The 15,857-nt window shown below is 37.4% G+C and overlaps 1 protein-coding gene across 4 annotated transcripts in view; it reads right to left on the minus strand.

The window, feature by feature from the left end:
- Positions 1-883: 883 nt before the first annotated feature.
- The window catches only part of LOC117912542 (DNA topoisomerase 3-alpha), an 88,406-nt gene continuing 73,432 nt past the window's right edge, over positions 884-15,857 (minus strand). For 3 of the 4 annotated variants that reach the window (XM_034827159.1, XM_034827158.1, XM_034827157.1), the window contains 7 exons: positions 10,764-10,802; positions 5,512-5,590; positions 5,252-5,323; positions 4,549-4,632; positions 2,078-2,245; positions 1,567-1,687; positions 884-1,333 (listed from right to left, as the gene is read on the minus strand). In XM_034827159.1, the coding sequence (XP_034683050.1) occupies positions 1,081-1,333; positions 1,567-1,687; positions 2,078-2,245; positions 4,549-4,632; positions 5,252-5,323; positions 5,512-5,590; positions 10,764-10,802 (816 nt within the window). In that variant the 3' untranslated portion in view covers positions 884-1,080. The remainder of the gene's footprint in view (positions 1,334-1,566; positions 1,688-2,077; positions 2,246-4,548; positions 4,633-5,251; positions 5,324-5,511; positions 5,591-10,763; positions 10,803-15,857) is intronic. The other variant, XM_034827156.1, reaches the window with a different exon arrangement.

Below are 15,857 nucleotides of genomic sequence, written 5' to 3' on the forward strand. Positions count from 1 at the left end.
AAGAAAGTGTAAATTTATCTTTTAAAGAATAAAAAGAGAAAAATTAAGTCATTCAAATGCAAAAAGGATGGTTGAGTGGGGCAATTATTAAGAGGTGAATGGAGTGGGTGAGAGTTGAGAGATTGGTGGTTGGTTTTGGGTTGTCAGCAAGGGAACTTTCCAATGACAGGACACTGGACATACGAACAAAGCAGCATCATATGAATTTGATTACTCTCCTTGTCTGCTTGTCTGCTTACATATGAAGGCTGATGATCGTGGGCTGAGCTTCATGTTGGCAAAGGCCCATCCATGTCCAGCCCATGAGATAGTTTCTTTTCGGCCTATTCTTGGGCTTTGTTTTTTTTTTCTTTTTCATAGGGGCCCCAAAATGGGCATGGGCTAGGGCTGATTTTGACTGGCCTGAGGCGCATGTATTATGGAAGGGAAAAAGAAGAAGAGGGTTTTGTTATAAAATAAATAACATGAATTCTTGAAAAAAGAAAAAGAATTGAATGAATATTTCATTAGAGGTTTCTCGGACTCACAAAGAGATTCATATCAATATACAACAAAATTGTCATGCTTGTGTTTGAGTGCCTCCCAATGGTCCATTCCTAGTATTGACTACTAAGTTGAACCCAAACCTTGAAGATGCGTCACTGATGTCATTTATGACGCAAAATATGGCCATAACTCAATGCATGATTTGATAGTTAATGCATCAATCTATTGTCTAGAAAGACAAATTACGTATAAATTACATGGCACACAGAGGAACAAGAAAAGGGGTATCGAACATCTTGGGTTCCAAATTAAAACTTAGCTTTTAAGATGCTTAGAAAAATTAAGTAAAGTTTAAATCATATATTTTCAAATTATCTTAGTGTGTGGGCGTTTGACATTAAGTCCAGCATAATTTGACTCTATGTTTTTATATATATGAACCGTTTTTGGCAATAAATCGAACAAAACATTGAAGTATTTACAAGTTTAGGTGCAAGAACCGCATGGGTAAGAGGCACCAAAAATCTCTTCTCCCCTACATCAGAAGCTGCCACCAGTCTAGAAAGATGATACCAAAATGAAGAGCTTCTTCAGTCACATTCCTCGATTTGGGCAGACATTTGCAAAATGTGATGGATCTCCACAAACGAAACATCTTCTACCAGATACAGGATCACCAGTTGCTGACACGAAAGTGGTGTCGCTGGTGCGTGCTCCACTCTGACGACCCCTGCCACGGTCACCTCTGCCTCGGCCACCCCTCCTGCTGGGATTAGATGCTGAGCTCCTGGCAGTTGCAGGTTGAGCACTTCTTCCCCCACTGCTGCTGTTGAGGCTATCCTCCCATCTGCATCCAAGCATAATGGTATTATGTAAACCAATAGTCAGACAAACTGGTGAAAGAAAAACTTATTTTATATGAGATCATTCAGATTATGTCACATTATTTGTTAATCTTGAAAATAACCATTTTGGGAAAATAAAATATACAAACAGTGGAAATTGTTTCTGGTTCTATTCAGGTGCGGAGAAGAGCTAAGTATAAAGTGTTCTACAATTACAAGGATTAGGTATACATACACAAAGAAGTTGCACTCCTGAGATTGACATGAGTAGAACTTTCTTCCCCTGTTATTTTCAGTGTTGGCAGTCCGCAATATGCAAGGTGTTCCACATACATTACATGGAATTGAAGATTCTCCTGCATAATCAAGAGTTTCATAAGAGCAGGTATAAGATTCAAACTTTCAATTGCTGTCAAAAGGAACAGCTTAATAAAAACTTATATCATGAATGTAGTAGCTAGTGAAAGTTATGAGCTCTGGAGAAGGATGCCAGTTCACTGGAGAGGAAACTTGGGAACTTTCATACATCTGAGTGCTTTTCTATGCATATAAGACACCCACTGTTCCATTATCTGCAACAGCAAGTGTTGGACAAAAGACAGATGTGGGTGCATTCAACATTCACCCAGAACTCCCAGGATCTAAAGATTTTTAAGCAGTCATCAAAAGTACTCTGATCAGCAACAATAGAACTTGTATTTTTATGTTGTATTAAAACAAGGAGATAGACTAGTTCAGCAGTGTACCGCTTGGCATATTTGTTCGATGAGACTGAGAATTCCGAGAGCGCGGAACCCGAGAAGGGCAATCATTTGAAGAATGCCCTGTTTGGCTGCAGTGAATGCAAGCAGTCTGCCTAGTATTACTTCGTTGTGCATTGGTGGAAGATGCATTTGATCCTCGCCCTCTTGCTGCTGAACATATCAAACAAATGTCAAGAGTTTTGTGGATGACAAATTTGGGGACTCCAGAACAATAAACTCCAGATCTCTCTGCTCCCATTAGTTTATAAATCAGACAATATTCCCATTGTTTGCTAAAAGTGGGTAGCAATAACACAACAAAATTCAAATTCATGGTTAGTATATAGACAATTTCCATCTTAAAAAGTTAACCAGGGCATAGTAAAATAGCAGATGATAGAAACAGATAATAATCCTTTTTTTTGGTCAAATGACAAGAGTATTCCTAAAGCTTATTCAAGTGAGGAGTTAGTTTTCTCTTTCTTCATGATAAAAAAAGTGCAAGTCTGAAAAGTCTTATGCCTAATTCTATTGCTTCTAAGTAATATAGGAAAAGAGAATGTATTGACTCTCCACCACGCAAGCACATAAAGCATAGGTTGGAGCAGAAGGCTATATATGGGCTTTGTGAGCAACATATCATTGCCCACTGACATTCCTGTTAGTCACAAGCTAAGCAAAAACTTTGATTTCAAGAGAGGCTTCAATTTCCAAATGATGGTAAGGAAGATATTTACTACTTAAATTAATTAGTTTCATAAAGAAGGAATGAAAGGAAAATTAATCTAAAGGGTTCAATGACCAAACTTTGATGGTAGGGAAAGAGCATAATGAATAGACATGTGGAGAGAAAGTAATAACGAAGAAAGTAATAATGAAGGAGAGAATATCTAGACTTAGAGTCTGTTTAGCAGTGTTTTTAAAAAACACTTTTAACCTAAAAAGTGTTTTTGAAGAAAAATAAGGTATTTGGCAAAATTTAGGAAACACTTTCAAAATTTTGAAAAATCACTTGTAGTGTTGAAAAATCACCTGTATTGTTTCTTCGAAAAATACTTGATAAGTGATTCTCCTAAAAACACTTCCACACTTCGAGTAAAAATACTGTCAAATGCACTCTTAGTAAGCATCTCAGGTTAGGGAACTGAGGACACAAGTTGAATGTCCTCACCACAAATTTTACAAGAAAAGGTTTCTTGCATTACCTCTAACTGGAATATCAATAAATAACAAAAGGTCAGGAAAACAATGAGCAATTACTTTCCATGGGCAGCAATGCAACCATCTAACTTGGATTGTACTATCCCTACCATTAGCATTTTGTCCATGGATGCTTTTAGTAACCTCGTGCATGGATGCTCCATAGCCACTTGTGCAATAGAGCTTTATTTTCCAAATAGACCCTTGCGTTGATCTAAACCATCTTGACCTTTTGCCTGGTAGGCTTAATCCCAGGTCTATTAAATGGTCTCTTCTTCCTTCCCTAGTCCCAAACATAGAGATTCAACAAGTCATAGGGCAGATATGTTGACAAATGATGGTGCTTCTTCCTCTGTGAAGTTTGTTGTGGACTTCCTTCTTCCTTGATTTGGTCTGAGCCTGCATGTTAATAGTTTTCTATTCTGGTGCTAGTAGGTGGGCTTGCTTCTTATTTTCTTTTAAATAGCACTTTAAAGAAAAAGAAAATAATTTTACTTGAATGATCTTATTTTCATTCTAATATTTAAGGTTTCATTTGAGATCTGACCATGCTCTAAATCTTGTAAGATGTATTGAGGTTTGATTGAAAATTTTGATCTTTGCTTCCCAAGGTTTGTTTGTTTGCTTGATTTTTCTTCTTCTTCTTCTTTTTTCTTTCTTTTTTTTTTTTTTTTTGAAATGTTTTTGTTAAAAACACTAAAAAGAATATGGTAACATTCCCAAAATGTTTCCAATCTTTGAAGTTAAAATGAACCCTGAAGGAGCAACATATACGACCTTGATTCCAGTCATACATACTTTTATTTGTTAGTAAATTATAGTAGGTGAAGTAAAACTTTGCAAGCTTAGGATGGAGACTATAAGCAACTACAGTCAGGTTAATATGACAGAAGCATTATGGGATATCAAGTTTAATTAGCCATTCAACTTATGTTCTATTATTCTACTGAAGATTAAAATAACCCAGAAAATCAAATACTAGTGTCCAGAATTGGGAGAAAATGAATTGGTTGATGTTGAAGAATTAGCAAATAAATTGGTGAGGTGCAAAAGACTTATTTTATTTTTAAAAATGCAGGAATCAACTATGAATTTTCCACTCTTATAACAGCAATGACAAAATTAATAATGAGGACAATAACAATCATAAGAACAAGAATAACAAACATTACTATAAAGAAAAAGAAAACGAAAGAAAGTAGTTCATAATAAACTGGTTCCACATCTTGCAACAATGTTTAAGTAATTGCATTGGATAAGCATACACTAGATACCTGGTACAGTAGAACAAATGCGGGAGCCAGTTCCGCAAATTTCTGTCAACTGTCTAAGAATCTCATCACAGCCACAAACACAACCTGACAGGATATGTAAGGAATCAAATGTTGATTACAACCGTAAAATCCACATACTAAAGTAATTGACAATTGGTGACTAAAAGATATCCTGCATGTATCATGTAACCTGCTCTGAGTGTATGTGAGGTGGTGGGAGAGAGATTACTAGACATGGAACTTTGCAAAAGAAAAGATTACAGCAGATTAAATACAAAATATTACCCCCAAAACTGCATGTTTTGGGCTTGGGAACAGTAGAGATTTCCCAGTGGCGGTGGTGGGAGAGAGAGGTTAATTAGACATGAAACTTTGCATAAGAAGAGATTACAGTAGGTTAAATACAAACTATCACCCCCAAAACTGAATATTTCGGGCTTGGGAGCAGTGGATATTTTTGTATAGGTCTCTTCCACTACGAACATAAACAAGAAAACCCTGCAACTGAAAATGCACTTAAAAGTGTGTAATACTGAAATATATATTATAGTTGAAAGCACATTCAAGAATACAGATAACTGCTACAAATTTTAAAATGTCAAGAGTCAAATATCAAAGTAATATAATAAACAAATGAAAATTACATCTTAATGAAACAAAATTAAGAAATACGGTTCCTAAGTTTTCATGAAGTGGTACATACCCAAATGATCGATATTGTAATTTGGTGGAATTTCTAGCCGGCGAAACTTAAATTGAATCTTGTAAACCGGACCTATAAAACAATTTTGTATTATTAATAAATAAATGAAATCTGAAACAGGAAAAAAAAGAGGGGGGGGGGGGGGGGGGCGCGGGGGTGGGTGGTTGGGCAGCCACATCACAAGTAAATGCTAGCACCAATCAAACAAAGAAACAACTCAACAAGCTAGACAAAGAGTAATATATCTTATAGTGGGGTACCTGGAGTACAATGGTTACAAGAAATAGTGGTAACGGCTGCTTCTGATATGGATCCAGGAAGCCAGACAACATTCCTACACTGAAAAATAAATGTAGTGAATAACTGTTACAATGGTGACAGTACCACAATGCTGTAAAAGTGTATCTTAGGGCAAAGGGCAAGTTACAAATTTTGTCTAATGATTCAAAGGACATTAAAAAATGGCATAGAGAAAACTCGATAATCATGACCCGGTTATGAAATAGAATGAAACCTAGTATCACTATTACTGTTATGTTCTTTTGACATTGTCAAAAGATTTGGGAAGCATCATGGGAAAGGTACTCTCAAAACCCATGCGGCAATAAAGATCCTTCTTGGGACTAGCTAACTACTATAGAAGGTTCATAAGGGGTCATTCTAAGATTGTGACTCCCCTTATTGACCTTTTGAAGAAGGATACTCATTAGGATTGGAGCTCGGATTGCCAAAAGGCTTTTGAGAAGTTGAAAGTAGCAATTTCAACTGAGTTAATGTTGTGTCTACCAAATATGGATCTCCCCTTTGAGGTCCAGACAGATGTGTCAACTAGGGCCTTGGGTGGGGTCCTGGTGCAAGAAGGGCACCCAATAGCCTTTGAGAGTCGGAAGCTTAATGTGGCAAAGCAGAGATATTCCACTCACAAGAAAGAGATGACCGCGGTTATTCATTGCTTAGAGCAGTGGAAGCATTACTTGTTGGGGAGTATATTTATAGTAGTCACTGATAATGTGGCAAACACCTTCTTTAAAACCCAAAAGAAGTTGAGTCCCAAATAAGCTAGGTGGCAAGAATTCATAGCTAACTTCAAGTTCGAGTGGGTGCACTGACCAAGGAGACACAACGTAGTGGTAGATGCCTTGAGTCGGAAAGAAGCGATAGAGTACGTGTCCACGCTATCACATGTGATCTCATAATTTAATGAGAGGATCAAGCAAGCTGCTAAGCTTGACTCTACTTACGAGAAGTTGAAGCTGCCAGTGAAAAAAGGAACTACCAGAAAATATTGGCTAGAAGATGACATCCTAGTGGTTAAGGGAGGCAGGTTATATGTGCCAGGAAGTAATTTGCGCAAGGAACTACAAAGAGAGACCCACGATGCTAAGTAGGTGGGTCACCCTGGTGAAGAAAAGACACTAGCATTGCTATCCAAGTCCTATTACTGGCCAAAGATGGGGGAGGACGTTCAAGCTTATGTCCGGCCTTGTTTGGTATGTCAATTAGACAAGACAGAGAAGAAGAAAGCAATAGGGTTGTTACAACCTCTTCCTATTCCAAAGAGACCATGGGAGAACATATCTATGGATTTCATTTCATTAGTGGTTTTTCTAAGGTGGGGGAATTCAAATCCATCTTTGTGATAGTGGATTGGTTCTTCAAGTACGTTGTCTTTATACCAGCACCACATGCATGCCCCGTGGAGGAAGCAACAAGGCTATTCCTCAACCATGTGGTGAAGTACTTTGGGTTGCCTAAAGACATTGTCAGCAACTGTGATGCCCGATTCACTTGTCGGTTCTGGACTAAGTTATTCAAACTCCTGGGTTCGGAGTTGAAGTTCTCAACAAAAAATCATCCGCAGACAGATGGGCAGAGTCGGCAGACAAAGCAGATCAATGCCCTATTTGAGGAGTATCTCAGACACTAAGTTATTGCAACACAAAAGAACTGAGTTGATCTAGTGAATGTGGCTCAGTTGTCATATAACTTGTAGAAGAGCTTAGTGATAGGGTTAAGTCTCTTCAAGCTGGCCACAGGGCAACAACCTCTTATGCCCTTGAAGGTGGCCAAGCAAAGGACTGGTGGTAATTGTCTTATGGCTTATAGATTTGCGAGGTCCAGGAAGGAGATGCTTGATGAAGCTTGTGAGAGCTTAGAGAAAGCAACAAGACGAATGAAAAAGTATGCAGACAAGAGCCAAAGACCCTTAAAGTTTTAGATTGGGGATAGAGTACTTTTGAAACTGACCACTCAGATATGCAAGAAGATCAATAGCAAAACCAGATAGAGGGGACTAATTCCTAAGTATGATGGACCTTTCAAGCTGATACGATGGGTGGGATAGGTAGCTTACAGGTTGAAGCTACTTGACAGGATGAAGATACATCCCACGATCCATGTGAGGTTCCTAAAGCCTTATCATGAGGATCTAGACCCGAGAAGGATATTGGTGAAGTGAGCTCCATCTGTGATCAAGAAGCAATTTGATTGCAAGGTAGAAAAGGTGTTGGCCCATCGAACTATGGGAATGAGTGAAAAAAACTAAAGAACTAACTATCTGGTGCAATGGAAGGGTAGCCCCGAATCAGAGGTTAGTTGGGAACGAGATGTGATGCTATGGCAGTTGGAAGAAGCGGTCCAAGCCTACCTACAATCTCAGTCGACGAGGGTGTTGACTCCAGCTGGTGAGAGTGGTTTGTTAGCCTTTTGACACTAAGGCTTCATGGGGCAGCACCTTGGCCCCATGAGTGATCAGAATGTTAACAAGGTGGCACAAGGGCGCAATGCCTTATGCAAGGAGATGATTTGGTGAGCCATGGGCACAAAGCCATGGTTAGGGTGACACCAAGAAGGAGACCTAGACACAAGATATATGGGCACATAGACTTGTGGAGTCATGGATGTAATGCTATGACGAGTTGTTGCACCAAGAAGAGGGCTTGGGCAAGGCGTGAGGCCACAACAGCAACAAGACGTATGCAGGAGCATGGTGCCTCGAATGGATGCAGTCTAAATGTGTAGGCTAAAAGAGAACAATGGATGCATGCGAACCACTTATGTAGATGTATGTGGTTGCAGCATGAAGAGTTGGACTCAAAGTAGGATTGCAAGTCAAGCACCGGAAAGAGTCTTGATGCCTATCGTAATTATAGTCTGAAGTAGGACTAGGACTCAAAGTCCTTGTAGGATTGACTGGTGCCACAACCTATTAGTTAGAGTCCTAGTAGGACTAGGATTCTTAATCCTAGTCTGACTAAGAGTGGGTGGTGACCACTCTATCAAGGAGGATGTGGGGAACCTCCTTAGCATAGATTGAAATCTAGAGAGAGAAGATCATGAGAGAAACCTAAACTCACTGAAGTGATTGTGGGATTCTGGCTTGAGTCTTGTATTCTATTCAGTGATTTAATAAAATACAAGTTAGGGTCGATGCCTTGTAAACTCGGGTGCTTTTGTGTTGCAATCCCGTGGGGAAAGGTGTAGGCTAGCTTAGAAAGCCTCTAAGCGCTACACAGATGCAAAAACTAGTGTAGGAAAAATGCACTTGTGACACCTGTCAAGGTAGCCCAGTTGATCAAGGCGAATACTGGGAAGTGTGGTCCTAGTAAGTAGCACATGGTTTTGGGTTCGAATCCTACCACTGATGATGCCCTGAATTTACTTGGTGTTGGTTGTTATAGGGCGGTCAGCACCCCGAGGTTTGGATCCCCATGGAAAGTCCTAAGGGCTTAGCCATGGAAGGTTCCTTGGTTACCAAAAAAAAAATCCATACAAGGTAAGCATGTCATTATGAATGGTATAAGGGTTGATCCTTGATCTAAGTATGGGAGTTTATCTAATTTATCCTATAAAGAGGGTTTATCCATGTAGCCTCGCCATCCCATGTTGCCACAACGACGATGACATCATGTTTGAGATACAACATCAACTAAAGAAAAAAGTTCATGACACTACATATGTAGTGGACTCCTTTTAATTACGTAGATGCATTTTAAAATTGTGAGGACTTTTTGTTTCGTGTATATAATGTTTATATGGGAGGAAAAAGGTTGTTACAAATAATATTAGAACCAAACTCCAACCTTAGTGTGAGAATCCATCTAACCTTGTAGAGGGTATTTTTCTAACTCTGACCCTGTAATCTTCTAGGACATGGCAAGGACATCATGCATGTATAGGGGGTGATTGTGAGATCCCACATTAGCTAGGGAGAAAAGTTCTTGAAACCATACATGTAAAGGGTTCCTCTTATCTGTGACTAGAGCAAACAATATCCACGTGAGAGGAAGTGGGTTGTTACAAATGGTGGTGGAACTGATCTCTAACCCTGCAAGGAATATCTATCTATTTTGCCCAACAATCCCAAAAAACAAATGTTAGGAGAAAAGAAAAAGATAAATAAATAAAAAAAAATCATGTTTTGATTAAGGGAGTGTTGTAATGATCAAGGAATATTCATCTTTTTACTAAACATGATGCATTGAACTTATAATTCATTATATATGAAGAATGAGGAATCCTTCAAAGAAAAAAATAAAGATAAAACAAGAAAGAAGATAAAAACAATCTTAAAAAGAAAGAACTCAAAAATTATTTTTTGGAATGCAATGAAACATGAACCACATTGCCACACAACATATTAAGTTTTGCAAAGTCATAGGTGGCTCAAATTCCTTGTAAGTGGGAGTAAATAATTTCCACATCTGACATCATTCATCATGTCATCAGCATGATGCATCTTGTTAACTACAGCAATGTGTCCAAGAAGTTTCAAGAAATGGTAGGACAGAAAATCTATGTAAGATTTATATCTCAAAAATGTGTAAAGAAAATATAATAATGTAAAACTTCCAGCAGGAAATTAAATTAATAAATAAATAAATAAATAAAAACCTAAAGAATGGATATATGTAGGCAACTACTTTTAGCCTCAGTAATTTCTCAGTGGAGGGTGATTCAAGACAGTTATATCTTGGATGTCTCAGAGAAAGAGAAGCCCTTTGATGTCAGGCTCTTTGACATGCAGGATTTTGGACCTTTCTTAATAAGTGGGGTGTTCATTTCAGTGGATAGCACAACTGGATTTGGCAGATTCTCTCGCTAAATGCCACACAGTCAGCTTGAAGGTTTCTGCAGGGGATAATACGCATCCCTAAGTTTGTTGACTTTTAGTTAATTACTATAATTTTCCTTCAGGCTCCTTATGGGGGGCTCTACTACATCTTTATGTAGTTTTACTTTTAAGTACTTCTCATCCTTCATGTAACCTTTTTATTCATAATGCAATGAAATTGTTATTTCTCATCCAAAAAAAAAAAAAACAAAAAAAAATAGAGAGCACAAAATGAGGTTTTAATTAAAGACAAACTTCTGATATGGAATAGTAAGTATTACAAAATATCACACAAATCATGTCCAAATCATTAAAATGAAAACCGTTTTTTTCCCATTGTTGAAAATCTTTGTCAGTAACTAATATATAAATAAAATGCATAAAAGATAATTGACCTACCTGTGGATAACCCAAGCATCCAACCATGAAATTGCCATCCTGTAGAGGAGTATAATAGTTTATAAGAAAGAGGAGTACCATGATCAACTACTAATAATTATATAATACCAGGAAATATAAACTACAAGAACTGATCATTATGGAAATCATAAAATAAAAATGCAAAATGAAAGTTGTTAAAGAGTGATTACTAGTTATTTGATAAGGGGTAGTTTAGGCATCGTGTTTTATTTTGTAAAAGTCTATATATTCTTTGTACTCTTTCCTTGATGGATAAGACACTCTTTTCTTTCTCTCAAATAACATGGTATCAGAGCGTGTTTGATCTAGAACCCTAACCCTAACCTTTAAAAAAATTTAAAAACTACAGTGTTATGGTACAATATTGCTACAGTGCCACACCACACTACAATTTTGCTAGTGTTTTATTGCTACAGTTATCTCCAATACTAGTGCCTATGTGATTGGTTGTATTTTACAATGCAAGTATAGGGTATGTGTAAGTACTAAAAGTATCCTAACATCCCTTTGTTTCAATTTTAAGTGCAAGTGCGATGTCTAGTAGTAATCATAAATCTGGAGATAGTGTTGGTATTCAAATTACTTCAATAAAGCTAAAGGGACCTAATTATTTATTATAGTTTAAAGTTGTGAGAGTATATATTAGGGCAAAGAGAAAAGTAAAAAACATCTAGTGGAAGATCCTCCCCAAGAATCTAAAAGTTTTGATGAGTGACAACAAGATGTCTTCATTATATTAACATGGTTGTGGAACAATACGGGACCTTATGTTAGTGCTAATTTCATTTTTTTAGAAACTGCAAAGTAAATATGGGGTGCAGTTAAAGAGGTATCCTCTCAAGAAAAAAAATATTTAAAAAATCCATCACCTGTATGAACATATTTTTTAGTGCAAAGCAGAATAGGAAACCTTTGAGTGAGCACTATGCATTTCTCAAAGGGATTTGGGAAGAATTGAATGTGTATCAACCATTGTCTGATGATATTGAGGTTCAAAGAAGGCAATGGCAAGAGTTTTAGGTTGCTAAATTTCTTTCTAGCCTTGATTCTAAATATGTTGAAGTCAAACATAGTATACTTGCTAGTGAGAAGTTACCATCTCTTAGCAATGTTTATGCTTGTCTTCAATGCATTGATCTACAGTCCTTTTCATCTGGAATGGTATTAAGGATACTTTTGCACTTACATCCACAAGACAGGATAAAGGTGATCCTCCTATTCAAGGCTGAGGTCGAGGTTTAGGAGCAGGAAAAGGTAGAAGTGACAAACAATGCTCACTGAATAATCATACCTTTGACAATTGTTAGGATAAGTTTGGTCATCCTACATGAGCTAATTGGTCTTCTTCTCTTCTGATGATGGAGTTGGCCTTCCTACTCTTGTTCAACTTGCAGGTGGTAATAGGGAGTCTATTCTTGTATTGGGCTTTGACCATCTCATATGAAAACCAATTCATGTCCAATAAGGATGCTAAGTCTTTTATGGCATTTGACCATCATTATTTGGGTGACCCATTCATTGAACTTAAAAGCATCATTGTTGCACCAACAATACCCCCTCCCTTCCCCACCCCATAATAACACTCCCATGGCTTAAACCCATGACCATGGCACTAATCTAATTCTTAGATCGGGTTTTGACCATCTCATCTAAAAACCAATTGGTGTCCATGGAGGGTAGGCTAAGCATTTTATGGCATTTGACTACCATCATTTAGGCTTAACCTTAGATGAGGCTTAAGATTTTCATTTTTTTTTTTTTCAAAAAGCTTGATAAAAGGGAATTAAATCTAATGGATTAGACAAGACTAAAAAGAAAGACTTTAATTGTAAATAATCTTGAAGAAGATAATGATCAAACTCTCGCATCTGGGATGGCAAGAGATAAATACACACAAGTTAGAGGGGGCGTAAGTCTTTCAAGATCTCCTATTTTCAAGTCACAGATGTTACAATGACAATTTAGGTTTTAAGAAAAAGGAGAAGAGATGCTAGGAACTAATGAAATAGGAAGATTTTAACTATAACAATTCTAAATAGACCTAGAAATTGTGAGCACAAAGGTTGCATCCTCATCACAGGTCTTCTTAAAAATGGATTTTTACCTCATCATCCACCACAAAATAGACGTATATGAAAAAAACAAAAAGATCTATGCAATGGCTTTTTAGGGACAACAATGTGACCACTTGACTATATTATTAGCATCCCACCCATTAACTTGATGCCAAAGAGCTTAACTTTCCTTAGGAAACCTCCATAGCCAATTCCCCAAAAGAGCATGATTCCTTAAGTCTTACACTCCTTGAACCTTCACCAAAGAAAATCCCTTTGCATTTGTTCAATCTCTAACATTGACAAAAGCATGACTGAATGAAAGTTATCCTTTCACCTAATGACAAAAAGGCTTTTTTCTAACCATCCAATCTTTATGAAATTCTATCAATCACTTGATCCCAAAAGGCACTAGGCTTTAGGTTCCCTCCCACCCAGTGTAAGACCTAGATACAATAGAGGTTAATCAAAGACCTTGCATTCAAGTAACAAGGCCAACTTATTGATCTGATCCTAGCCCATGTTGATACTAGAGAGAGTACTCTTGTCTAGATTGATCTTAAGCCTAAATATATGCTTAAAAACCAACAAAATTAGCTTGAGGTTTTGCAAATCTTCCAAACAGGCTCTAGAAAAAAGGTGGCGTCATCTACAAATTGCAAATAGGAAATTGTAGTCTTAATCCTACCCAAAAGAAAATCTTCCAATAACCTAGTCCCTTTTACTCTTAACATTCTGCTTAAGACATTGCCTGCAATGGTAAAGAGAAAAGGAGATAGGGGATTTCCTTATCTAAAACCTTTGGTTGCTTTAACCCATCCTTTGGTACTTTCATTCACTAAGATTACAAAATTTCTTATAGATGAGCATTCCCTCATCCAAGTCCTTCACCTAGGACTAAACCGCTTCCTTAGTAGTACATGGTCTAAAATTAATTTTGAGGATTATCGTAGACAATCCACATGGTCGTATTCCTTTTCAAAATCAATTTTGAAGACTAACCCTTCCTCTCTTGAACGCCTTTTCTCATCCACCATCTCATTCGCTATTAACAACGTATCCAAAATTTACCTACCTTGAACAATAGCTCCTTGGGAAACATGAATTGTTTCATGAAGAACACCTTGTATAAGCCCTGATAGGACTTTAGTTATAATCTTATACAGGTAAGTGGTCAAGTTAATAGATTTGAAATCTAAGATCTCATTGGTTTGACTCTTTTTTTACATAAGTGCAATGAAGGTGGCATTGGTGCTTAGATTTATTACCTTTGTTGGAGAATATGGACAGCCTGTAGGAAGACTTTCTAATTAGGAAATATTTTTTAATCTAGGTTTTCTTATTAGTTTAGTTGATTGATTCTTTTTTGTAAATAGAGATATTCTAGGCTTGAAATAAGTTCATTCCTTTTTTCCATTTTTGACCTCTTACAATTTGTATATACTTGATGTAATTCTACTGAAATAATATGGGAGAGAAATTTTCAAAAAATCCCAAAGTCAACATGGTATCAAAGCCTGAAAACTCTCTCTGCCAAGATCCATCTTCCCACCATTCGACCTTCATTCCTCAGCCATACGCCAGCTCAATCTTCATTATTGAGCAGAAACCCCTTTAATTCTAGACCAACTTTTTACTATTATTTGTTGTTTCTCCAGACCAGCCTTAATTGTTGGTAACTCAACTTTCTTTAATACTAATAAGCTTCCAGACAAACTGTTTTTCTTCTCCACACGTCTGAAATTAGTACTAATACAACCAACCAATTCACAACCCAGAGCACAACTCTTGGTGATTATCAGAATGTTTCTACTTCCTTCAAACTTAATGGTGAAAATTATCTGCAGTGGTCTCAATTGGTGAAAACCTATATTAAAGGAAAGGGGAAGCTAAGTCATCTTCTTGGTCCTACAATCAATAAGGATGATCCAAATTTTGTCTCTTGGGATGAAGAAAATTCTCAGATTATGTCTTGGTTATGGAACTCCATGCAGCCGAAAATAAGTCGTACTTGCATGTTCCTTTCTATGGCAAAGGAAATTTGGGATGCAATTCATCAAACCTCCTCCAAGGTGTGGGATGCTGCTCATATATATGAACTCAAAGACAAAAATCCATGATGCCAAACAAGGTACCCTATCCATAACTGAGTATTACAGTGTTATAAAGGGATTATGGCTTGAGTAGGATCATTATCAAAGTTTGATCCTATGGATGGTTCTGCACTGTTTATCTCTAAGTCAAGTGTTAATGACGGAGTCATGACTACCACTATTGTTGCTGCTAATGCTGCAAATACAGGAAAGATGGAGAGACGAAAACCAAGTGAAAATGACTCACTTTGGTGTAGCTACTGCTGCAAGAATCGTCACACCAGGGGAAACTGCTGGAAGCTACATGGCAAGCCTTCAAATTTCTTTGGAAAGAAACCAGGTTATAAGCTCCAAAGTTATGTTGCTGATATAGAAGTGAAACAGCTGGAAAACACTGCTGCTATGAGAAATTTTCAACAAGGAGGAGATCAATAAGCTGAAGCAGTTTATTTCACAGCTTGAAAAACCAGAGGGTCCTAGTTATTTTGCCCAAACAGGTAAGTATTCCCAAGCCCTAAGTGCCTCTAGAATCAGTACACAAACACTTGGATCATAGATTCAGGGACTTCAAACCATATGACCAGTTCCTCCAAGTCCTTCTCCACTTATTGTCTTGGAAACAAAAAATAAAGATTGCTAATGTAACTTTAGTCAGTATAGCTGGTTGAGGAAATATTTCCATTTCACCATCCTTAACCTTGAAAAATGTCCTACATGTTCCCAAGTTGTCTGCAAATTTGTTATCAATTCCTCAGATTACCAAAGACCTTAATTGCTCAGTGATATTTACATCTTCTAAATGTGTTTTTCAGGACTGTTTCACGGGGAAGATGATTGGGCATGCTAGTGAGAAAGAAGGGTTGCACTTTCTTGAAGCTAAAAGTGACAAATATGATTCTATCCCTCTATCCTACATGTTGGAAGAA

The sequence above is a fragment of the Vitis riparia genome, chromosome 4 (assembly GCF_004353265.1).
Source record: "Vitis riparia cultivar Riparia Gloire de Montpellier isolate 1030 chromosome 4, EGFV_Vit.rip_1.0, whole genome shotgun sequence".
Taxonomy (NCBI): Eukaryota; Viridiplantae; Streptophyta; class Magnoliopsida; order Vitales; family Vitaceae; genus Vitis; species Vitis riparia.